The sequence below is a fragment of the Squalius cephalus genome, assembly GCF_949319135.1.
Source record: "Squalius cephalus genome assembly, chromosome: 2".
Taxonomy (NCBI): Eukaryota; Metazoa; Chordata; class Actinopteri; order Cypriniformes; family Leuciscidae; genus Squalius; species Squalius cephalus.
Window position 1 is genome coordinate 20,501,080 of NC_137123.1, and position 27,411 is coordinate 20,528,490.

Consider the following 27,411-nt stretch of genomic DNA (forward strand, 5'->3'; position numbering starts at 1 on the left):
TCATCGGTAACAGGAGGCATCCGCGGCTGTGTTAGTCGAAAGAACATCTTCATCAGGGATTTTCTTTTTTCTTTGAGGGCTCAAGAAAAAGCTAGCGACACCCGTCCTATCATTTAGAAGAAAGAAGCCTGAATAATTAGCGTTTTATCGGATCTAGATCATTATTCAAGGACTGATGGGGTCATGGCAAGTCTCGGTGTCAGCTTTATCCGATACACGCCGGTAACATCTGCAGGATATAAAGTGAAAGATAAACTATAATCGAGTAAGTTTATCTGATCCCGGTAGATTTAACATATGCGCATGCGAGATACCAGTTCTGTGCTCTGGATATGCCGATATATGAACTGAGATAGGCTGAATGTGTGTTCAAGACAATGTGATTTTGGCTTTCCATAGACATTTTCCTGTGACTTTATCATCGGCAACTCTAAGACGGGGACTATTTTGTAACATTTGTTTTGTTCAGTGTTTTAAACGGCGTATTAAAGAACGGATATCTTCATCTCTCTGACCACCTCTGAATTCATTGCATTAGAAGAGCTAGACTGGAGTTGTCCTTCATTTGCGCAAACAGAAGCTTTTTTTGGGGGGGATCCAGACATTTACTCTTGTGTTAAAGGAGCCTATTAAAGAGTAAGGGGATCTTGGAGATGTCAGGCCGGCCTAGGACCACCTCATTTGCGGAGAGCTGCAAGCCAGTGCCGCAGCCTTCAGCCTTTGGCAACATGAAAGTCAGCAGTAAGTATTAACATCTCCTCTGTATCTCATATCGTAATCTTTCTCAGCCAAACACCATTAGAAACACAAGAAATGCTCAATTGGTGATGTGTATGATATACAGTTTGTGAGCATCTGTCATGTAATCTATCCCCTAATGTAGTGCTGCCTGGATCTCAAGGGATGGGTCAGGTCCTGTCTCTTATTATCAGATCTACTCAATGGAAATACATTTGCTGCATTGTGCATTAAGGAAGCACCCTGCCTGGGCATCGTTGCACAGCTCAGTAGTTTTATAGCAGGGAGATTGCAGTGCCCAGACCTTTTTTTCAGCATAGACAATGACTGTTTACTTGCACAAGAATTTCTAGATATTAATCAGAATTTTGTCATATACACATCATGTCAGCACTGATTCATGGTTATTACAGTTGTTGTTATTTTGGTCTGGTTGGCACAATTACATGACACATATGTAATCCTATTCTGAAATGAATCTGAATATTCCTGTGACCACATAGATCTGTCATTTGAGGGCTGTCATTAGCTGGATTGATTCATTGTTTTAACATGGAAGATGAGCTCATGGCTTGTTTTAGTGCCCTGAGATCCTTGAATAGGTATTGATTTATAAGACCATGAATGTCTTGAGGCATAGCTTACTACTATATAGCTTGATATCTCACTTACTTTCTAGCTGGATGAGGTTTGCATAGCTGCACGAGCTGTACAAATGTCCATTTTCACTCTTTGAACTCGTGCCCCCGTGGTTTGATTGACAGGCCTGTCTCCTGAGCCTCAGCCCAGCTGGATCACTCATTTCCTGCACTAATGATGTGTATCTCACCACTGTGCGTCTCAGAAAAGGAGGATCAGAGAGATGTGTGTGACTCACCTCTGACTCTATCCATTTTCCAAATGTCTCCACAGCCTTCCTACAGTAGTGTCACAATAGGGGAGGACACGTGGACTGACACTTTGTCCAGCACTTAACACATCGCTGTCGGTGTAATGGTGCTCTGCTATAATGGAAACTCAGTGCAGCTTCTATTTTTCTTAACACATTATGCACACTTTAAAAAAAGCATTTTAGTGGCTTCAGTGGATCCATAAATAACCTTTAACACCTATGGAACATTTTCATTCCACTAAAGGTTCTTTATAGTGGAAAAAAGTTCTTTAGATTATTAAAATGTTCTTCACATCAAGAAAAAAATTATTTTAAGAACTGTTCACTGTGATTTTTGGGAACAACCAGTTCTTCTATGGCATCGCTGTGAAAACTTTAGAAACTTTTCATTTTAAAGTGCTCCTATTAAGCTTTTTTCAAATATTACCTTTTATGCAGAGTGTAATATTGGCTAGCTATTTGTGAATGTAAAAAGTCTGCAAAGTTTTAAAGATGTACAACATAAAGTTAGTGTCTCCTAAAAGAAATTATCGATTCTGACCCGCTGAAACGAGTCATCAGCAGTTCTTCCTGTTAGATACCTACGTAACATTGTAACAAATTTGCATAATGCCATCTATGGTCTTCATTGGCTGCCCGCGAACAACGTCTACCGTACTTTGCCCCACCCTTAAACTCTGTAGTTGCTGCTGAGGCCTGTAAGAGTTTGGTTGAAATTGTCACAGTGGTGCGAATCCACTTTCATGCACTTCAAAAACATGAGGACTCTGGCTGGAATTGACACGGTAAAACTGACGCATCGTTACTGTTCTTATCACGGTGTATGAAGCTCTGAGGAAGCCTCTGGAGCTGAAATTCAGATATGGTAATAGGCGTTTTATTTCCAACAAGTGCTGTAAGCGATAGACCAATCACAACAGACTGGATCATCTGACCAATTAGAGCAGAGAAGATCAATCACAACAGACTGGGCCATCTGACCAATCACAACAGACTAGTCCGTCTGACCAATCAGAGCAGAGTAGACCAGTCACAACAGGGCTGCGTTCAGCCCCGACAAAACGTTGCACAACGTTTTTTAAACAGAAACGGTGATGCGTTGAACACACTGTTCTGATGACGCAAGAGTTGCAACTATGGCAGCTGAGAAGGCCATTCTTTGTGTTCTTTGTGAAGAATTTTCGGAGCCTGATGAAGTCGGTATAAATATGTGTTTAATACTACAAAATATGCCCGATGTTACAGTTACTGCACTTGCCGCCCAGAACAAAAGAGAACATCCCAATCGAGTGAAGGGATTTGTGGAAACTGAAATGGAAGCACACATCTTACCTAATTCAGACTAAAACACATCTATTTAGCCTCACATGCTGACTTTTTTTGTAGTTCATACTGTTTTAATACCCTGTATTTTCTTTCTCATTTTTAGGAAAAGCACTTAATTACCATTGTTTATTTCTATACCAAATGTCATACACTTGCAATGAAGCTAAAAATATAAACAACTACATCATTATGTTAATATCCTATATTTTTACAATAAAACTTACGACAAACATGTCTTCTAATATCCTCAGTTGTTGCATCGAACACATTTGTAAATTACTTTCATTGAACCCATTGTGCGAGTTCACTTTAATACCGCGTGCTTTATATACATGTTGCTGCTGATTGGACTGCAGTTCTGACACACCCACCAAACAAGAGAAAACGTATCTCAAACCCCGGTGCACGCCGTTTCCAGGAAACATGACGTTCAACCCAGAAACCGTAGCAAAACGTTGCGCACCGTTTTGAACTTGAACGTGCCCCAGATTTGACCAATCACAACAGACTGGGCCATCTGACCAATCAGAGCAGAGTAGACCAATCACAACAGACTAGTCCGTCTGACCAATTAGAGCAGAGAAGATCAATCACAACAGACTGGGCCATCTGACCAATCACAACAGACTAGTCCGTCTGACCAATCAGAGCAGAGTAGACCAGTCACACCAGATTTGATCAATCACAACAGACTAGTCCGTCTGACCCATCAGAGCAGAGCAGACCAGTCACAACAGATTTGACCAATCACAACAGACTAGTCCGTCTGACCAATCAGAGCAGAGTAGACCAGTCACAACAGATTTGACCAATCACAACAGACTAGTCCGTCTGACCAATCAGAGCAGAGTAGACCAATCACAACAGACTTGTCCGTCTGACCAATCAGAGCAGAGTAGACCAGTCACAACAGATTTGACCAATCACAACAGACTAGTCCGTCTGACCAATCAGAGCAGAGTAGACCAATCACAACAGACTTGTCCGTCTGACCAATCAGAGCAGAGTAGACCAATCACAACAGACTGGGCCATCTGACCAATCAGAGCAGAGTAGGCTGCGAAAGGGTAAGTTTAGAGAAGACCGGATGTTTGGACGATCCATTTTCAGACTCTTTGAGAAATTAGGTGATGCTTCAATGAACATTATGAGAAAGTTAAAGTGTGTTTTGACCTTGGATGTATGAAAACCTATTATAATAGGAAAGCTCCTAAACAAAATTTGATTGTATTTTTGATCAAATTAATTCAACATTGCTTAGCATAATAAACTTTAATAACATAATTTTTTTTATTATTTTTAATTTTTTAATTTTTTTAAGTGTATATATTTATAAATGTCCATAAATGGGCTTAAATATAATTTCATATAATTAATTAAAATTATTTAAATTGAAATAATAAAAAAGCCATATAATGAAATGGTCATCATTTTGTGTATACAAAGTATCATTTATTTTTTGCTTTTGATATTTGGGGCGTTGCATTTTGAATATTGTGCATGTATGTGAGAGTGTGTACCAGTGGTGCTTGGCATTGATCTAATCAGCTGACAGCAAATGACTCGCAGCGTCAGCTTCACCAGCTGACTCATCCTGCTGCCATTAGCAACGCCCAGGCCTGAGGCAGCATGCCTTCCTCCACAGGGTGTGTCCTAAAGAGGGGCTACACCTGACCATGTGACATTCTCATTACTGTCATGCGGCAAATAGCCTGTCTAGACATGCATGTCAGAGAACAGCAGCAGGCCATTCATTATAGCCGTGAAATTGCATTTCATAGCTCATATTAAAGAAAATACTGTGAACCTGTCAAAGCAAATTAGGCCTTTAATCCTATTTAGAGCTATTATAGACCATCTTAGGATAGATGTCTATTTAACGTGTATGAAAACGAGCCTGTGGGGGATGGAAGTATGTTCATTGAGGCAACTGTAGTGGTGTTGATCATTAATATATTGTTAACATTAAAAAGAATAGATTGTGGATAGAAGTGGACAAAAAAGAATAGATTGACATATTGGTATCAGATATTGAATAATTAATTGTGCAATGAATTGTTTTAGTTTTTAGTATTGTTTTTAGTATAATTTAGTTATGGAAAATTATAGAATTTTTAATATCAGCAGTATTTATTGGCCATAACATAAATAAAATAAATATAGGCTTATTGGTATCAGCCAGGATTTTAATATATCAGCGCATCCCTAAGCACAAGCCATTGAATGCATTCAACAAATGTGCCTGTTTTTATGTTTATTAAGTTAATTATGACGGCCAACCTGATGTTCATTATAATATAAACAAAACTAAGAAGTAAGGGTTGATGTGTAAAACTGCCGTGTTTAAATTCTGCAGAGCTAATCATTAGATATTCATAATCAGTTCATGTTTATTCATGATCAATTCATTTTCATCTGTTCTTATCACTGCGGATGGTGAGGGATAATCATTTTGTATGTGAGATAATGTTGTTAATGCTCTAGCCGTAATGATGAAAACTAAGTCTCTTAGACGGGAGAGGATTAAGCTAAGCTGTGTCTTATATTAAATGCCTCGGTTTATCTGAATTGCTAAATGACTAGTCAGTTGCTGAGCTGGATGGTGTCAGAGGAGCAGGATGGGAAGATGATCTGGGTAAAGTAATGGGCCGTGACTCAATTAAAATTCCATGCTGCGTAAGTTTGAGAGCCCAGATCTTTATTAGCTCATCGTGCGAGCGCGTGTTCACGCTCACGCCCTCTGACTCATCACATTTCCCCGTGCTGAACGTGCGCTCGGTCTGCACTTTACTCCACGGCTCACCTGACCTGCCAAACACACGCATATCATTATAGTATTTGGCTTAAATTGGCTCAGAATCAGATCACTGGCAAACATGCAGCAGATTTGTTTCCTGTTCACTGCAACAATGCAGATTTTCTCACACAGCACATCTGCCAAGCTCCAAAAAGCACCATAAAAGTAGCCCGTGTAACTAGTGCACTACATTTCAAGTGTCCTGGAGCTGTATGTTAGCTTTGTTCACGAATCTGTTTAGCTCACACAGGGCCTACTCAATGATTCGTTCACAGTGGTTCATTTCAGATCTATTCAGCAGTGTTGGGGAAAGTTATTTTTAAAAGTAATGTGTTACTCCCTAAAAAGTAACTTGCTGTATTACTTAGTTACTTTTTATGTAAAGTAATGCCTTGGGTTACTTTTGTGTTACATTTTCTAACCTGGGCTGGGCTTGCTCGTTTGTTTTTTTTAATAACAAAAAAAGTTCTGTTTTTGGCAAATTAAAGGCCCGTTCACATGAAAAGTTAAATGAATAAGCCACAGGCTGAAGAAAATGCAAATTAACCACAAATGTGATGTTTAACTAAAGTCATTTTTGCTTATTGGTATGGTTGAATTGGACCAGCAAAGACACTGTTTAATAAAGTGAGAATAAATACATAAAGTATATTTGTATTATTTTTAGGGCTGTCAAACGATTAATCGCGATTAATCGCATCCAAAATAAAAGTTTGTTTTTACATAATACATGTGTGTGTACGGTGTATAATTATTTTCTATATATAAATACACACACATGCATGTATATATTTAAGAAATATTTGCATGTATATACTGTGTATATATATTTATATTGTATATATATTTATATTATATATAATTTATATTATATATAAATATTTTATATATAAATAACACATTTTCTTAAATATATATATGCATGTGTGTGTATTTATATATAGAAAATAATTATACTCCATACACAGACATATTATGTAAACACAAACTTTTATTTTGGATGCGATTAATCGCGATTAATCGTTTGACAGCCCTAATTATTTTACATATTTAATCCTTGCATGATTGCATAATACAGTATTCTAAGTTTGCATTTCACTGTTTTTATTCATTTTAAGGAATACTGAATCTGTTTTTGTGTTGGTGAGATGAGTAGATGCATGTTCACGTCTAGAACTACAATAGCATCATGTTTACACAGCGCACACAACACCTCTGCACTTACTCACGATTTCTCTCAACATGGGACTCAATACATGGGAAACCAAGGAACTTGTGTTATTTATTTGAGAAAGTAACTTAGATGTTTTGCTGGAAATTTAATGGGAATGCTTTAAGGCTCAGATATACTTAAAGCGAAATTAAAGAACGGACTCATGGGACGTCATTTAAAAAAAATCAGGCCGAAACCAATTTCATTTGGAGTTTGTTTTGGGAGTTCGAAATAGCTTGCCAAAGCAAACTTTCCGGAAAAGTTCGCTCAGGCTGCTAAACGCCTAAACACCTTCTAATTATTTCTTCTATTTTGAAAGAGTATTTTTGTAACACCAATGCATTCCTGACCTTTAAGATCTGCAGTGAATCATGATACTGTCTATGCTTTGAAACCTGTTTGGAAAACCTTGTACTTTCCTTCAGTAGGGAGTGTGTTTATCAAAAACTGAAGAACGGATTCAAAATTGCTTCTCTTACCATATGTTTTCCAGAAATGAGTCTGCTCTAAACTCAAACACAGCATAAATGTGATTGTCTCACCTTTCAGAAACATAAACTTTGTTTGTTTGGTCATAAAATGAATCATTCTCATGCATAATTAAAATGTTTGTTAATGTAATCATATTCTGCTGCTTTGTAAATGTACACTACCATTCAAAAGTTTTTTTTTTTTATATAATAAATTAGTACTTTTATTAATCAAGGATACATTAAATGGATCAAACGTGACAGTAAGCACATTTATAATGTTGCTAAATATTTATATTTCAAATAAATACTGTTATTAACAGTTATTTTAAATTGTAATAATATTTCTTACAACATTTTGATCAAATAAATGCAGTCTTGGTGAGCATAAGAGACTTCTTTCAAAAACATTAAAGGAGACATATCATGCTTTTAAATCGTTCCTTTTTACATATAAATCATACATTTGTAGTCTATATAAAGCGGAACTGCAATGCTTGGGTCTGAATTCCTCATTATTATAGCTCCACCCTTTTCTACCCCTTTTCTGATGTGCGTCTGAGAGAAACTCGTTTTGGTGCGGTCTCTTTAAATACAATTGAGACACTTCATACCCCGCCCCCTCTCCAGGATGCAGAGGTGACACTCGGTTCAACTCCACCCCGTTCGGCCATTTTTGTAGTTTGATAGCAGAGATACGATTATCTAGCGGCACAGAAACTTTTTATTCACACGTTATTAACAAAATGTCAACAACGGAAGACTTGTCCAGCCAGCCTTACATGTTCGAGCCAGAGTCGGAGCCGGAGCGAGATGAAAATGAAGACGACGAACCTGCAGAACAACGTCTTCATATGGATGTATCGCAATGGTGTGTTACTGTATTTACACATGAAACTTTGGTCTTCCGACCTTTTACCACCGTGTCGATTTATTTTGATTAATATGTGCGAGGGAGATAGAGCAAGACAGCGTCTAGTTTGGAGACAGTGTCTTGTTTACATTTTCGCCTGGCTCCGAAGAGAGAGAGAGTGCGCGCGCGACCGGGTCTCTCTCTCTCTGCTCGTTCTTTCAGTCACAAGCGCGGCAGTTCATCTACATTAGACCGTGTAATGAAGCGTGTGGGTTACTACATCCAACAACCGAACATTTTAACTTACCCTCTCGTAACTTCTGTATCTTTTAGCTTGGACTACAAAATTGCAGCGAGAAATAAAAATGGCGGATTGCTCGAAGTGTTGGGCTGGAATTCAATGTCCTTATTTGGCAGTTCCGCTGCAAATACTGTGTGACGTAATAGTTCACAAAACATCATAGATAACAGAAAAATCTGAACAGGTTGAAAAATAAGGCCAAAACAGAATATAAAGATATCAACGAAGCACCTGAAGAGAATAATTTCAACTTTTCTGTACTTCTAAACACTCCAAATATACAACAAAATGCATTTAAGGGCTAAAAAAGTGGATTTAGCATGATATGTCCCCTTTAAAAAATTGCATCAAATCCAAACTTTTGAACGGTATTGTAGCTAATGAGAATGTGATTGGTTTATGTAAAATATCTTGACTTTATGGTGATAAAAAGTGAAAGAAGGTCACTGATGTTATTTCCTAGTGGACACTTAGTTTGCATGACCTCAGCTTTGGCCTGGACTAGATCACTTTCTAAACAATGATCTGGCTTTAGTTTCCAATTCAAATTCTCATTGTGCTAATTAATGATCCCATTTGCTAGCTATACAAAGTAATTATCCATAATTAAAACTAATGAAACTTTATTTAGTCAGTTTTCCATTACTGGACTGCAGACGCTCACTCCAAGAAACCAGACATTTGCTACATTGGAAGGTCTTTTAAAAAAGGTTTTGTAATCGAGATAAAAATGCTCTTAATAGAAATGGAAATTCACAGAGAAGAAAAAGGTGAGTGGTGAGTTTCAAAATATCTTTCTACTGTATAATTGAGCACACTTCCCCATTTTATGCTCATATTCCTCATTTTCATGTTCTCAAGCACTTGCTCAGGGGTGTGAAAACATGGTGAGGTGTGAAGCGGATGTGTTTAACTCGAAAATGAGCTCAGGTGTATTTTGACACGCGCAGGAACACACATTAATGAGGATATTAACACCTAGAGCTCATGTGACTGTGTTAAACAGACCAGTGAATTTCAAAGGAATATTCATGATACTTTGTACTTTCTCTCTCTCCTTAGGAGATAAAGATGGCAGTAAAGTCACAACGGTGGCCGCGACCCCTGGTCAGGGTCCCGACAGACCTCAGGAGGTCAGCTACACGGACACAAAGGTCATCGGGAACGGCTCGTTTGGGGTCGTATATCAAGCGAAGCTTTGCGACACCGGTGAGCTGGTGGCCATAAAGAAGGTGCTGCAGGATAAAAGGTTTAAGGTATGAATGTGTGGGTTGTGTGTCTCAGATTTTCTAAGAAAGACATGCTGATGAGCCCAAGTGCGTCAGATTTGTGAGGCCAAAATAAGTTTAACGTTTACCCTTGTGGTGATATGGGTGACATTTGCTTACCATTTAGCCTTGTATTGATGTCAGTTCTCATGACTCTTTTCTTTTTTCTCTGTCTATACTTTTTTTTTAATCAGAATCGTGAGTTACAGATCATGAGGAAGTTGGATCACTGTAACATTGTACGTCTGCGGTACTTCTTCTACTCCAGCGGAGACAAAGTGAGTGCCACTTTTCGTTTCTTCCCTCCATTTTTCTAAGCACCATCAAGTGCCCTATACCACAAACATGCTGGCCCAGTAGTTTCCCAGCAAATGCTCTGGGTCATGGGATATGTATTCCTATGGTGCAAACTTAAGTGAATAGCAGTCTGATACATGACTGTATAGAGAGGGACTGCAGCAGAGCCCCACTGGGTTGGCTCTTGCACACTAAAATACACTCTGGACACCAGCAAACTCACACTCTCTTACTTAGAGTTTGTACTCTGTTGCTAATAATGACTTCAAAAAAAAAAAGTAAGTAAACATGGATGTTTGACAGAGGACTTGTCTGAAGCTTGGTGCTGATGGGACCGTCGTAGTGACAAGAGCCTATCACATTACTTCCAGCTTGGACCACAACACAACACAAAAGTATAAAAAATATATATGAAATTATATTTTACATAAAGAAATTTAAGCCTATTTTAGTTCCACTAAGATTTTTTGGATCGTGACTTCAGTTCTCCCTCAATTATTAGTGTAATGCAGAAAAAAATCTAATTTTCCTTAATGTAATGTAAAAAAAATATTATATATAATGACATTTGTATATGTGTATATTAATGTAATATGATAGTAATATATATTATGCCAATTGTAAAGTATTTTTTATGTCATGGTAATATGGTGGTAATTTATTTGTAATAAAATGTCACATTTTATACAAATATTTTTATGTGTATATTTTTATAAATATACATTTTTAATTGCTTAACCCTGAAAATAAATGCAATCAAATAAATAATAATAATTATATATATACTACCGGTCAAAAGTTTGGAATAATTGTGACTTTTTAAAATAATTTTTATAGTAGTCTCTTATGCTTACCAATAATGTATTTATTTGATCAAAAATACAGTAAAACAGTCATATTGTGAAATGTTATTACAGTTAAAGAAATGACTGGTTTCCTTTTTTAATATATTTTAAAACTTAAATGTAATTTATTCCTGTGATGGTAAAGCTGAATTTTCAGCGTCATTACTGTCTTCAGTGTCACATGATCCTTCAGAAATCATTCTAATATGCCATTTTATTTCTTTATTCAACATATAAAGAAATATTCTTAAATCTTTTTTTCTTTCTTTTTTTTGGGGGGGGGGTGGGGGGGTGGGGGGGGGGGGGTGGTTGTTTGATGAGATTCTCCACTATGTTATGAACAAATTGAATGAAATGTCCCTCTCATGGTGCGATGCACATATACAAAATGTTGTCATTCATCTTCAAATCATTTTATGAATAGAACTATAAATAATATGCACAATCTTACAGTATATTTAGCAGAAGACACTTGCTATGCCAGCAGGGTGGTATTTTTGTTGAGATTTACAGCACTTGCTGCTCAGGCTCTGCAGTGTTGACCTGTGGATGGGATTTCTGGGTAATCCTGTGATAGCCCGGGGGCAAAACCTGTCACAGCCTAGTGGCCAATGAAAGCTCAGTAGGAAACTTTTGATTGATGGAAAGATAAACTGTTAAACCAGCCCTATTTTTACTGTATGACAAGTTCTGGCTCCTGTGCAGCCAACCAAAGGAACATTGTGTGTGTGTGTGTGCTTGTGTGTGTGTGTGTGTGTCGAAGAGAGTTCACAGAGTTCAGCCTTCCCTTTTAATGTATAATCTATACACAGATCACACAAATAGGATCAGAGTCTTGTCAAGATCGTATAATGAGAATACTATTGCATTACATACCTGAGAGTAAGCTTTTACAGAGTAAATTTATACAAGCTGCAGACATCCAAAATCAACCACTTCTTTTTTCTTTCCTTTTCTGAGAAAGAAGATCAAGGTACCACACAATGTAACCTAACCCTAACCACGTTCATATATGCATAGTTTATGTCAGAGGTCGTCCACTTCAGTCAGGAGGGCCACATTCATATATAAATATAGATTGCAGCCTCTTGCATTGCTTGTGGTTTGGGAAATGATTGTGGTTGTGAAACATGAGGATTTTACTGAGTAAAGAGAGTCCTTTTCATCCGCGTACACTTTTGTTTTCCTTCACATTTTAGATTGAGTGAATTCAATTGAAGTGTCACATCAGTCAGAAAAGCAATCAAGGGCCTTTCCGTGACTAAAGCAGTGTTTAACAGTATATATGTCTTTTCTCTCTGCAGGCCTTCGCCAGAAGTTTAGATTTTCACTTGCTCTTTTAAAGGCGCTCTGTGTAATTTTTTTGACTGTACTAAAGCATAAAAATACCTTATGTTTGCAGAGATGTTGGAAACATGCTAAGTTCAAATACTTGTTTCTCTGAAAAGAAATGCTGCAACAGTTATTCTGCTTTGAAATGTGCATTCTGTGTCAGAATGTCTGTTTGTTTTGGTCTGTGTGATTTTGGTCCAATTTACCAATAGTATTTCGAGACAGAGGGTTGCCAGTTGGCAGAAAACAGCAATGGAAGCCTGCAAACGAACTGGGACGAAATTCTACCCGACCTAAAGCCCTGGCAATAAAAACTATAAAAACAACTAATACTGTAAAGCTCAAAGTATACTTCAGTCGTACGCACACCTCGTCCACGTGCAGCCCAATTTTTGTGACTCTCTGTCTCGCACACAGTTGAGCACGCGAGCCTTTCAAATGCTCCGTCCCAGTTCAGAGGCTGCATCCTTCAATGGCTGAATTCGAAGGCCAATTGCCTCACTGCTGCTTGATGAAGGCTGTCCCAATTCAAAGGCTCCTCCAAATGCGTCCTTTGTTTCCCGTGAAATGAAGGGTACAACAGATGGATCCTTCACGGCCTTGCCTACCCCAGAATTCATTGCGCGCCAGTGACGATAGGATTTTTTTTTTTTTGAGAGAGAAATTGACTAAATTACACTTTTAAACGTAAACTTCACTTAAACGTATTGGTATAAGGTTTCAACTAACTCAAATATCTAATGATACAAATGTAAAAAAAACAAAAAAAAAACAGTTCACATGTTGACATATCTTAATAAGATGGAATTCTATCTCAGTGTAGTTTATACATTTTATACAGAAATGGACCGTGGTAAACATGTTTAGACAGTTTGTGAACACTGTTTTGTTTTCAGACTGTTTAATATAACTTTCTGCCACTCGTCAACGGCAGCTGCCACACTTCCTAGGCGGCAAGAACAGTCCTCCGTAAGCTAGTCCGTCCCATTTAACAACGCTCATTCTGACTATCATGACCTTCGTAGGTGTTTCCTTTAAAGTCTGCGTCCTTTGAATGATGCAGCCTCTGAATTGGGAAGCAGCTTTGGCCGTGACCGTAGAAAGATGCGTTTGTTTTCAACTGCTCAAGCCACTCGCAGAAGCGCTGTTGTACGCGCACCTTTCGCGCGGTCACTAAACTTGTGCAGCACGTGGACAGGGTGCGGACGTCCACGGACCCTCCTGATGGCGAAAATTACGTCACACGGACAGTGCGCGGGCCGTCGTGGAACGAAGATGGCTAAAGTAAACGTCAGTGTCGACGGTTGACGGAGGGCCTGTCTGAAGCTTGGTGCTGACGTGACCGCCATAGTGACAACAGCCAATCACATTACTTCCAGCTTGGACCGCAACACAACACAAAAAAGCCGGCTAGCGATTGGCTAGCATCTGCGCTTGGGTATTTGCATAATGGCAATCTGATTAGCTGATGCCGTAACAGTGCATTCACATGGGGCGTTGGCGTTACCACGTCTCATTTACTTTGAATGGGTGATGTGTTGCCGATGAATTGTGGGTTCTGGTGCATCGCGTCACTGGCGTTGCCTGTGGCAGAAGTTGAACAATGTTCAACTTTTCAAGCAGGCATCAGCCAATCAGATCACCTTTATGCAAATACCCTAGCGTGTTGCAGTCCAAGCTGGAAGTAATGTGATTGGCTGTTCTCACTATTCACTATCAATATAACCTTCAACATCTTTTAACTGCCTCATTAATATAATAAACTTATTTTTGGCAACATATTTTTATATATATATATTATTTGTATAAAAATACACTACAGTATTTAAAAGTTTTGGGTCGGTAAGATAATTTTTTTTAGATATATTATGAAATATTATTACAATCTAAAATAACACTCTTCTATTTTAATTCAATTTAAAATGTAGTTCATTCCTGTGAGGCAAAGTAGAATTTTCAGCATCATTACAAGCCTTGTTTATCCCCCTGTAAACGCGTTCAGTTCACAAAATATCATCCTCCTAACCCTAAGACGCACGTACAAACCGATGCACATATGAGAGGCCGTTGGGTATTCGGTTACTCTTGAGATATTCTCGCACACAACGGCAGGGCTTATTTTTTGTAACAAAGACAGAAAGGAAGACATTATCTTTCTCTATGTGTGAGGGGTGCTTTGAGAGGCGTAAAAGAAAAGAAACGGTACAGAAAGTAGGATGCTGTAAGTGAATGGCCAGTCATGATGGATTAAAGTGTCACTCTGGCCTGAAACACATTTTACACCAGTGTTCTAATTCAGGACACAAATAGTGCCTTGAAACAATCAAGTCTGGTCATATTTTCTTGTACCATGTGTTTATGGTTTGAGGATATGGCCATTTTGCTAGTAACAGATGCATTTGCACAAAATGCTCTAGTTTGCATGGTCAGATGGTAGATCATTTTTTTGTTGCAATTAAAGATCGTTTAAATTAATACTTTTGTCCAGCGAGGGTGCATTACCTTGATCAAAAGTGACTGTGAAATAGTGAATAGTGAATAGTAGAAAAAAAAAAATTCTACTTCAAATAAATGTTCCTTTGAACCTTATATTCATCAACGAATCCTGGAAAAAATGTATCACTATTTCAGCAAACCGTGAAGCAGCACAACTGCTACATTGATAATAATAAGTTTTGTGGTAAATCTTACTGGTTAAGAATCACTACTCTAAAAATATTGCTGCAATTTGAAGGAAACTCTAATGCCCTCTTGAGTACTGAGATTTGTTACCAACACAGCAAGGCTTACATTAACGTGTTGATTTAGCATTCATGTCTGCATTTGTAGACGTGCGCAGTTATGTTTGTGGCCTGTGAAGCTGGTATCTTTGCCCGTCTCGTTGACAGACATTGAGAGCAGGGTTGTTCTCACTGGTTTAACCCTCCATTCCAGCATGGTGACATAGTGTCTGACCGTTGCGACTTTGCCCCGACGGCTCCCCTGGTGTCACAGAAACAGGATCAGTTCAGTTATGTAACTCTGTCCAGACAGAACGCTCACCCATTGACATACCTCTTTACTCTCTGGGCTATGGTGCGGTTGAATCAAAGTTCATGGATATTGACTATCACACCAGTTTATAGTCAAGAACAGCAGTGCAACCTAAATTCAGTAGTGTGCAACTAATATGTGCAGTGACAGTCTGCAACCGGCTATTGCATTCCACAATGCAATTCACCTGTCTTGACTTTCCAAGCGCTAACTATGTCTTGATTTATTATTTTATTGGACTAGGTATGTGGCCGAAGCCTGATTCCGAATTCAGAAAGGCAGGGAAAATTAATAACGCATTCTAAGGAGGCCCTAAAGGGACATGGTCAGGCTTGCTGCGGTAGTTGTTACATTACATTAGATTTTAGTTATAACATGAAGATAGTAAGGAGAGATGACTGACAGGATGATGGTGGAGGATTTGGTGCACAACAGATCCTGAGCATCATTGACACTGACGTCTTATCTTGTGAAATGTGTGGTCACTACCGCTGCTATACACAGAGTACATGAGATTGCGAATTAGAAAGTGAAAGTAACAAGTGAGTGTGCATTCAAAATTCTCAATACCCCGCATATTGATAGCGGCTTCATTATATACAATATAATTACCCAACTATATAATTGCAAGAGAACGCAAAAGCATTGAAATATATTTTTTCTCATGACCCTTTAGGGGCTCCGTAGAATGTGTCATATCTTTTTTCCGAACATAGTTCAGTCAATCAGTCAATCTTAATGGGGGTATAATTATTTTCTTTATGCATATTTTAGCTAATTATTTTCATGTGTATATGTGCAAACATGTTACATCTTAAAGTTTTGTCAGCAAAGTTGCATAATACCATTTGAAAAGTTTATCATTGCATATTTTGCAGTTTCACAAATATTTTAAAATATAATGTCCACTAGTATATAGCACATACTACACATTATGCAGTATGCTAGTATTACAGAAGTTTTGTTACTATTTCATGTATTTTGGCATGGTTGGAAAGCTGTATTGACCAATTAGCAGCAATAGCATACCTCGTTTTATAAATTCTAAAATGATCACTGTATTTTAAAATGTGTACAACGCTTGTCTTTAGTTATCACCTGTATGAAAGAACCAGCATGGAGCCTTGATATCAATATTTGTGATTTAGCAGCCTCTTTTATCTAAGAATTTGTATGCGCACATGAACAACCAATCACAGCACATTGCGAGCTGATCTCATTGTTGCGAGGTAGGAAATGGCTCAGTGCCTTTGGCTGGTTCATTTTCCAGCTACATTAAGGAAAGAGAGAGAATGTGTCTCATGTGTGATGAGTCTCAGACCTCCTTTTCTCCCTAGAAAGTCCCCCAAGTTGAGAAATATTATTATTATTTGGGGTCTGTAATATTTTCCATTTTATTTTATTTTTTAGGCTGCATTTATTTGATCAAAAATACAGGAAAACTGTAATATTGTGAAATATTATTACAATTTAAAATAACTGTTTTTAATTTGAATATAGGGGTGGGCGATACGGCAAAAATATCATATCACAATATTTTTCAGGAAAATCACGATTCACGATTTTATCACAGTTCTTTTTCATGTTGGTTTTACTATTTTGCAAGTGACTGAGCATTACAGCCAAACTAATGTCCCTATTTTAAAAACAGCCTTACAAGGTAAAATATCAAATAAAAAAGGCAGACATTTAGGCCAAAGTGTCGAAGATAAAAATCTTTGTCATTTTTTTCGTTATTAAAAGATAAGAACAAAGATACACATTACATATACACAACATATAATATACAAATGAAATAAACAGTGCTTTATTTTTTCAGCTAAAATAGGTGTATTTAACTGAAGCATTCAAGAAACAAATTAAATGAACAAATATAAAAGTAAAACACTATACCGATACCGACACGACAAACAAAAGTGAATTTGACTTGGTTACATGAGAATCACCAACAGCTTTTACTCAAACAAATCTAGACAAGATACAATGGAAACATGAGGGCTATTTAAACACCAAGACTAATGACTAACAAGAAACACCTGTGAACAATCAAGACGATCAACCAATTTAAAATGTAATTTATTCTTGTGATGGTAAAACTGAATTTTCAGCATCATTACTCCAGTTTTCAGTCACATGATCCTTCAGAAATCATTCTAATATGATGATTTGCTGCTCAAGAAACATTTCTGATTAGTATCAGTGTTGAAAACAGGTGTCCTGCTTCATATTTTTGTGGGAGCAGTGATATATATTTTTTAAGGATTTTTTCTTTGATGAATAGAAATAGAAATCTTTTGGAACTGTATAAATGTCTTTACTGTCACTTTTGATCATTTTCATTCATCCTTGCTGAATAAAATTATTTATTTATTTCAAAGAAAACGAAAATAATCTTACAGATCCCAGTCTTTTGAACGGTAGTGTACATCAATGGAATGGTTTGGTACATAACCTCATAGTAATGTTTATTTATTGCTGGATAATCTAATGAAACACTTTTGATGCTGTTATATATATATATATATGTATATATATGTGTGTGTAATGTAATATAACATAACATAACATAACATAACATAACATAACATAACATAACATAACATAACATAACATAACTAGTAAACACACACCTGAGACTGTAGATCTATTTTGATCATTGCTTGTAACCAGGGTTTGAAATTAACATATATATATATATATCCTCATATACACACACACACACATATATATATGTATATATGAGGATCTTCTTTCATCCTCATCACCAAAAAATGTTTTTTATGTGGACAGATCAATACAGTACAAAGAACATCCAAAAATCTAGGATGTTGGAAAATAACATGTCTTTTCTGTTAACCAAATGCTTTTTAATCTTCGTTATTTCTTCAATGCAAATGAACAAGCGCACCGTTATTTGTTGCATATTGACGGGCATGTTTAAGTAAGCCAGATATGTCTTCGCAAAAAGCTGTATTTATCATGATGACTCACGAATTGAGTATTTGTGCTAAATCTGCGCAGATTTGGCTTACACGAACTTCCCCAGCAAAGTAAACATTAAGTAACAAGCCAAATTGGCTAGTGATTTTACAGCGTTACCCGCGACAGTTCATTTTTTCCCACAGTTGGCGGGTGTTCATTTCAGAGCCTGCTTGTAACCCATAACCAACCTATAAAGATGTTTTCTAGATATCAAACACTCTTTCTTTTGTCACTCCTTCGTGTTTTTCTTCACATCCACAGAAGGATGAGGTGTATCTGAATTTGGTGATGGACTACGTGCCTGAAAACGTGTACCGAGTGGCCAGACACTACAGCAGAGCCAAGCAGAATCTGCCCATGGTCTATGTGAAGGTAACATTTTGTTTGTTTAGAATTTTTTACTTCATCGGAATGGTACGAAACTTGGTAAAGGTTTTGGCACTTGCTATGTGAACACAAAAAAAAAAAAAAAAAAAAAAAAAAATCATGGACATGAGTCGAAAAGGTTAAATGGTCCTGAAAAAAAAAGTCACACTTGTGCTCCTCACGGACAAAAATGAGCGCATTGGAAATGAATGAGAGACTAATTTAATCTAGTGAAAACTTTTGGTACTGTGCCCAAACAAAATCTTACTGAAAGCTAATTTTTTGAGATATCAAGCTCATATTTGGAGCACAACTTGTTTACAGCTTTGATTTGAAGGCAGTTTTAGAATAAAAACGTGTTTTTGAAAATAATATTTTTTGTGCATTTTTTTCATATTAAACGTATAAAGTTACATTTTTAAAACTTTTTTTCACTTCAGCAATAATTTGCCAAGTGTCGTCTTTGAAAAGAAATCAAACTTAAGTCTGTGCTCTAAAGCTTTCAAGATTTACGACAGTTTAAGTTGGAAATTAAATTTTCAGGTCTATGCTCAGAAAGTGACTTGCTGGGTGGTCTTGCAGGTTTAGAGGTCTTATGAGGTGGATTCTCCTGTTTTCATGGGGTTCTGTGTCATATCATAGTTCATTTTTGAGCTTTCAGTGGATTCATTTGTAGATTTGACTCCGCTTGTAAGTTCTGCTGTATTAAAGTCACTGATTATGTGTGTTTTCAGCTATATATGTACCAGCTGTTCCGCAGCTTGGCGTACATCCACTCGTATGGGATCTGCCATCGAGACATCAAGCCGCAGAACCTCCTGCTCGACCCAGAGACAGCTGTACTCAAACTCTGTGACTTCGGAAGGTGAGACAATGCTGTAAAGTTAACAGCACTTATTGATACCGAGATCTTGAGTAAAAGATAGTTGAGACATTAACTGAAGTTCTGTATTGATGCTCACGATCTTAAAAACCTTTTGGTGATTTGAAATTAAATTAAAATCGTGCTTGCATTACTGTTCAAAAGTCTGGGGTCAGTAATAAAAAAAAAAATGTAAATACTTTTATTCAGCAAGGGCGCATTAAATTGATCAAAAGTCACAGTAAAGACATTTATAATGTCACAAGAGATTTCTATTTCAAATAAATGCTGTCTACTAATAAACTTCCTGTTCATCAAAGAATCTTAATCACTGTTTCTACAAAAATATGAACTGTTTTCAACACTGATCATCAAATCATCATATTAGAATGATTTCTGAAGGATCATGTGACACTGAAGATTGGAGTAATGATGATGAAAATTCACATTCGATCCCATTTTAAAACATATTCAAATTGAAAATTTTATAATGTTTGAACTGTATTTTTGTTCAAATAATTGCAACCTTTCTGAACATATGAGACGCCTTTCCAAAACATAAAAAAATCTTACTGATCCCTAAATTTTTAACGATAGTGTACATATATATTTCTTTACAAATTGATTATATGGAGATGTTAGTGCAAAAATCATGCAACATGTGTTCATCTTATACACTATGTCAACTCCTCCTATTCTGTTTAAAAGCATCCCATGATGCACCTCATGAGGTTGGTTGAGGGAATGAGAGCATTTTGGTGGCAGAGTGTGAATGGCAGCAGTTTAAAACAGAAAAACTTTGCTTATGTGAATAACAGATGTGGTAACTTTACTGGAAAACTTCATCTGGCAATTTCACGGCAACTAAACAAGTCTCATGTGCGAATGTGACTATTTCACGGATCAAATCCGACCATCCGACACACATAACTTTCAGCGTTCTTATCTGAATCTGTCTGACTTTACTGTAAACTGCTCAAAGATCCTCTGTAGTGAACTAAATTTGGCTCTAGTTAATTAGTGTATGGTGATAAATAATGATTATGATTATTGTTCTTATGATGATAATGATGGCTGTTTTGATGCGCACTGTTGTTGGTGTAATTTCTGGTCTGATTCTCTCTGTCCGTCTCTCGTTTGGTCCGTCTCCTGCAGTGCAAAGCAGCTGGTGCGTGGTGAGCCTAACGTTTCCTACATCTGCTCGCGGTACTACAGAGCCCCTGAGCTCATTTTCGGAGCCACAGACTACACTTCCAGCATAGGTAAGGTATCCGACTGCTCTCTGTCTCCTAAAACTCTTTTTAAACTACACCATCGGCAAAGGTGTACTAAAATAAATTTTAAAACAAAGATATTCAGTATCACACAAAATCTTGTACTGTTATATATCACATTAAAGCAGTCATAATATAAACTTGAGTGTTACATTGAGTAAATCATTGTGTCTTTGTGATGTCAAAAATATCTCATGCAAACCAAGGCTGCCTTTATTTGATCAAAAATACAGTAAAACAGTAATATTGTGAAATATTATTATTACTATTTATATTTTAAAAGGTAGTTTATTCCTGTGATATCAAAGCTGAATTTTCAGCATCAGTACTACAGTCGTCAGTGTCACATGATCCTTCAGAAATTATTCTAATATGATGATTTGATGCTCACGAAACGTTTCTTATTATTGTTGAAAAGTTGCGCTGCTTAATATTTTTGTGGAAACTTTGAAAAAAATGTTTTTTCAGGATTATTTGATGAATAGAAAGTTAAAAAAAATGTAAATGTTTGTCTTTACTGTCCCTTTTGATCAATTTAATGCATGTTGCTGAATAAAAGTTTTTGACCATTTATTTCTTCAGATACATTCAGTGATGATTCAGAAATTAATTTAGATATTTGCATGGTTAAAATTGCATGCATCAACAAGCGATATGGTATCAGTTAAATCACACCTCCAACATAGTTTTTGTGTAATGTATAAAGAGCTCAATAACACACTGAGACATGCTAAAGAAATGGGATCAAATAATTTGCTGTAATATTCAGTGTTTATTGTTTTTGTTTTTCTATACAGACATTTGGTCGGCTGGTTGCGTACTGGCCGAGCTGCTTCTTGGACAGCCGATTTTTCCTGGCGACAGCGGTGTCGATCAGCTCGTTGAAATCATCAAGGTGTGGAAGTGTGTGTGTTGCATGGGAGTTTTCATAAATAACATTTTTATTGCTTCAGCTTTTTTAATGCTGAACTGAAGAGTCTATGCTAAATCACATTATTCACTTCTCTTAGAGGTTGTTAGTGTTTGAGTAACGCAAAGTGAAGTTACATTTCTTTTTTTAAGGAACTTTCTTCTAATTTAAGACTTATTTCCTGCAGGTAAAGGCCTGAATGATATCTATAAGTCGGTGTTGTTGTTATCCTTAACAAAAACTACATTAAAATCTATTTTTACAACTTTTTCAATAATTGACATAAAACTTAAATAAAATAAAAAATAAATAGTATATGAAAAATCCTAAACTTAGAGCTGCCTCTTCAGCAGCTATCTGAAATAAAGTAAGTTAAAGTACTAAAATGACTAAACCTAAAACCGAAATAAAAAATGAATAAATAGAAATCTATTAAAAAAAACAGCAAAACAAAAGAATTGCTAAAACTTTGACTAAAATAAAAACGTATTTTTAAATATTAATAGTTACTATAATAGTGTATTATTAATAGTAAAATAACACTGCTATGAAGATAACTATAAGAGCATCCACACATATAATTCATCAGCTGGAAATAAATTGCTCTGAAAGTGATTCCAATGATTTCGTTCCTCTGGATCTTATAATCGTTGTTGCAGTGTGAACTCTCAAGTCACATCACCTTTATTTCTATAGTGCTTTATACAATACAGATTGTTTCAAAGCAGCTTCACAGAGATAACAAGAAGAAATAGAGAAGAGAAAATAGTGTAATTTTTCAGCTGAGGTCAGTCCAGTGTTGATTTGGACAGAGTAAGAAAACTTGTGTCCTCCAGGTGCTGGGAACTCCAACACGAGAGCAGATTCGAGAGATGAACCCAAATTACACTGAATTCAAGTTTCCACAGATAAAGGCGCACCCGTGGACTAAGGTTAGCATGAGTGTTTCCATGTGTTTTCATCCTTCTCTTTTCTCCTTGGTTTAATTCTAGGCTTTAATTCTATCTTCTATATTGCTGTCTTTACACCCTTCTTATAATGGCTTATAAAATTACTATTGCCTTTTAACGTTAATTGCTCTCTTGTGACTTATTTAAACCTAGATTTACATCAAAAATCGTACTTTTGACAGTCAGAAGTGTATATTATTGTACAAAGGTTTGTATATAGCACTAAAAAAACCTGTGTTGTCGTCCGTATGTTAGGTTTTCCGGCCTCGGACCCCTCCGGAGGCAATAGCCTTGTGTTCCCGATTGTTGGAGTACACGCCTACAGCCCGATTCACTCCTCTCGAGGCCTGCGCTCACACTTTCTTCGACGAGCTCCGTGAGCCCATCCTCAAGCTCCCGAATGGACGAGAGCGGCCCGTGTTGTTTAATTTCACCACACAGGGTATGTGGCACACAGATGCACAGCAGGTTCATGTTTTCAGACCTGTAGATCGTTTGCTTTGTACCGAAATTGTTACAATGTTGCATTTTCTTCTTGGTTCGGTTCTCTTTCACAATATTTATATTTATAAATTGTCCAAAACTTGTTAACACAAGTCATTAGGGCTGTCAAAATGGCTGAAAAACTAAATTCTATTTTTATACTTACTAATATTCGAATTATATATATATATAAATAAATTTAAAAGGCATAAATTCAGTTGGGGGTGGGGGGAGCTTTTGTCTTGTCTCCTGAGGACGCAATGAGTAATTAGTGCACCGCATTAAAGGAGAACTCCGGTCAATTTTAACATTGAGCTCATTTTTTTGTACATTTGGAGTGCTGTCAATACAGAGAACAACGACAAAAATAGTAGTCGATTGTCGAGTTCACGCGCATTGGTTTAGTACCTATGATCATGCGCGTGAACACGACAATCGATTACTATGGACTTTGACCGAAAACAGGATGTAAATACAGGTATGAGCGCTGGCTAAATAAATATAATTTTTATTCAATCTTTCACATCTACTGCAGTCAGATTCACCGTGTTAACTCTAAAGGAATCACTCACATTGGCTGTGCACTTGTAATGACACATCAAGGATGTTAAGAGGCTAAAAGCAGGTTTAAAACTTGCCCCATTTAAGTCAACAGGGTGCACATTTTAAAAAGAGGATAACACGGTGTAGGCAACACCGATTTTTGTCGTTGTTCTCTGTATTGACAGCACTCCAAATTTACAAAAAAATGAGCTCAATGTTAAAATTGACCGGAGTTCTCCTTTAAGGAAGAGATTTACTAAACAAGGCAAATTAGCATGAGAGCGTGATTCCAAAAAAAGTGCAGATGGGAGTGGAAAGTTCTGCTTGTGATCTACTGACGCGCAAATTAAAGAACACAGGCACAAACAGATCATTTCCATAATGACCAACACAATCTACCAAGAGCAGCGCAAATCGGGTTAGACTTCCGCATTGTCCGTCATTTTGACGGACAGGGTAGTAAAAACTCCGTCATAATATATTATTACCTGTCATTTTAATTTTCATATTTTTGTGATGATAAGCCATTTAATAGGCTTGTTTTTTTTTCCTCCACATTTTCATTTTTATTCACGAACGTACAGGACAAGCGTATATAGGCTAGAAATGCATTTGTTTATTTATGAAGAGGAAGTTGAACGGTTCGTCACTTTTCAGGTTTCATCATGAATGTTTGTCCATTAAATCGCAATAAGCTTTGTGCTTTGCTACTTTTGATATGAAACAAAGTCTCAGTTTTCAAATTCGGTCCATTTTATCATAAAATTCAAACAATAAATACAGTTTTGGCGCTCTTTAATGTGGCGCGAGCGAGAGGTCACTATATCACCTCAGTTCAAGCGAGTGTGTGTACGCGATCAATTCCTTTCTTTTTACTACGTTACAGAACGGAAAAAAAAACATGAATGAACATCAGGAAATATGTTGAAAGATACAGTCCAACTTACCGAAATCCGTATCATGTCTCTCATGTAATCGTTCAATCAGTGTTTCAACCGCAGAGACGTCAATAAAACATCAAAAGATCAGCATTTAAAAACTAAATCTTTTATAACATTTTAACGGTCTTTAATGCCACTTTTAATCAATTTGATGCATCCTTGATGAATAACTATTATTCCCCAAACTTTAGAACGTAGTTTAAATGTGGTTGTACTTTCATAATTCTATCTTTTTAACACTAATATCGCCAACACTTTACAACAGGGTCCCATTAGTTAACGTTAGTTAAGGCAATAACTAAAATTAACACTACATTTGTTACAGTATTTATTAATGTTAAAATTAGGGCTGTCAAACGATTAATCTCGATTAATCGCATCCAAAATAAAAGTTTGTGTTTACATAATATATGTGTGTGTACTGTGTATAATTATTTTGTATATATAAATACACACACATGCATGTATATATTTAAGAAATATTTGCATACATATACTGTATATATATTTATATAGTTTATATTATATATTAAAAAAAAAATTATATATAAATAACACATTTTTCTTAAATATATACATGCATGTGTGTGTATTTATATATACAAATTTAATTATACACAGTACACACACATATATTATTAAAAACAAACTTTTATTTTGGATGCGATTAATCGCGATTAATCTTTTGACAGCCCTAGTTAAAATACAACTTTGTTAGTTCATGTTAGCTCAGGTCCATTACATATTACTAACCGGAACAAATTTTGATTTGAATAAATTATCTAATGTTTTGGATTTGTTTTTTTCATTGTTAGTTCATGTTAACTAATGCAGTTCTCTAATGTTAACAATTGTTAAAGTGTTACAGTAATAGCTTTTTTATCCAATGATCAGAGTTGTCCATTAAATATTATTAACCGGTACAAAGTTTGATTTTAATAAATTATCTAATGCTTTGGATTATTTTTTTTTTTTTGATTGTTAGTTCATGTCAGCTAATGCAGTTCACTAATATAACATCTGGAACCTTACTGTAAAGTGTTACACTAATATCTTTTGCATTTAATGATCAGAGTTGTCCAGTAACCCCTCGCTGGCATCCGTACTCATCCCTGCACATGCTCAGAACCAGGTGGATAACTCCGCCCAGTCTGCCACGGCTGCAACAGGTGAGCGTTTCACTCTCAGCCTCTCAGAAACCCCAAGACTGTTCTCACAACCACTTTTAGTAATCATCTGTAATCGTTCCAGGTGCCATCAGTGGACCGAACGCCAACGCTGCCTCTGCCGCCCCCAATCCTTCAACTTGAACCCCATCCACCTGTCAGTGGGCCGACGCTGCTGCTTATTAGCCACGCCCACTCCCGGGAATCAAGGGCGTGGCTAAAACGAAACGAAAAGCTCATGGTATGATGGATGCGCCAACCAAATCTTCCCCCAGCCATCGTCTTTGTTTTTATTATCAGTGTTTTAATTTATACGCTCTAAAGGACAAAACGAGGGCTCAAAAACACGCCTCAGGACTGTCTGCGGTCATGTTTGAAAATTCTTTCTCTCTCTCTATATATATAGATATAGATATCCACACACTAATATAGAGTTACACCACAAATGTGTTTTCACATGTCTACTTTGACATTTTTAAAGGGGAATCTGTATGCTGTAGCCACGGCTTCTTTTATAATCGTCAAACTGACGCCGACGGTGCAGGTGGTTTCTGATTGGCCCAATACGACCGAGCCATGGACAGATTTCCAGGGCTTGTGTACATTCTGTAGACTACGTGAAATATATGCTAATGACTTTTGCCTTTTCCCCTCAGTATTGGGCGGATATGTTGTATGCTTACGCTGTTTGCTGCTGTGTACGTCTTTCTTTTTGACCACTTTCGAAGGAGTGACACTATCCATTTGTTTCCTGCTCGTCTTCCTCCTTCCTGTTGTATAGTACTTTACTGAACTCTACAGATGTTGACACACACATAATATCGAATCATTTTCTGTGAGCGAGAGTGTGTGTGTGTGTGTATGTGAGTGCATGTTATGTGTCTTATGTCTATAAATACTGTATGCTCATTCTTGAACTGTTAGTGAGCTTAAAGAAACAAGCACGAATCTGATAATCAGGAGCTTAATACTGAACATGTGAAAGATGCCGGGGTTTGGTTCTCGAAATCGTCTCTTCTGTGTCAATTGTGTTAGAATTTAACGGGAATGAGTGGCTGGAGACAGTATGAAACCTTTAACCATCTGGACTGCTCCATCAGGAAATCGACACTAAGGATGAGGAGGAAGAAAATCAGATCTCTACTGTACCTTTGCTTCCATTTCTTGTTGTTTTTCTTCCTTGTGTCCTCTTTAGTGTCCCCTAGTGTTAGTGGAAGTGTACAACTGAGGCTGTTGTGTTTAGTTCATCTAAATACGCTGTGAATCTGCACAGAATAGTCAGCCTGTTTATGTACCTCCCAAAAGTGCTGTTGAAAGAATATCCATACGTTCTGTTGCCCACTTAATGTTCACCCAAAATCATTTACTCGCTCTCATATGGAAGCCCATTTCCGCCACATAAGAAAAAAAAACATGTCGAAATTATGAGATGAAAAATCGAAAATTATAACTTGATGTTAAAATTGACATATGATATTAAAAAGTCATAATTATAATCTATAAAGCCAATTTCAACTTTATCACAATCATAATTGACATAGTATGTCATAATTTTGACTTTTTAAATCT

General features: G+C 36.8%; 1 protein-coding gene across 1 annotated transcript; it reads left to right on the top strand.

Moving 5' to 3' along the window:
• Window positions 1-27,235, top strand: gsk3bb (glycogen synthase kinase 3 beta-b). Its single transcript, XM_079854537.1, has 12 exons — window positions 1-265; window positions 470-741; window positions 9,653-9,846; window positions 10,053-10,136; window positions 18,609-18,719; window positions 19,448-19,578; window positions 20,731-20,837; window positions 21,647-21,744; window positions 22,596-22,691; window positions 22,965-23,151; window positions 25,750-25,845; window positions 25,928-27,235. The coding sequence occupies exons 2-12, from the start codon at window positions 654-656 to the stop codon at window positions 25,984-25,986; spliced, it is 1,251 nt and encodes a 416-aa protein (XP_079710663.1). The 5' UTR covers window positions 1-265; window positions 470-653; the 3' UTR covers window positions 25,987-27,235.
• Window positions 27,236-27,411: the final 176 nt, after the last annotated feature.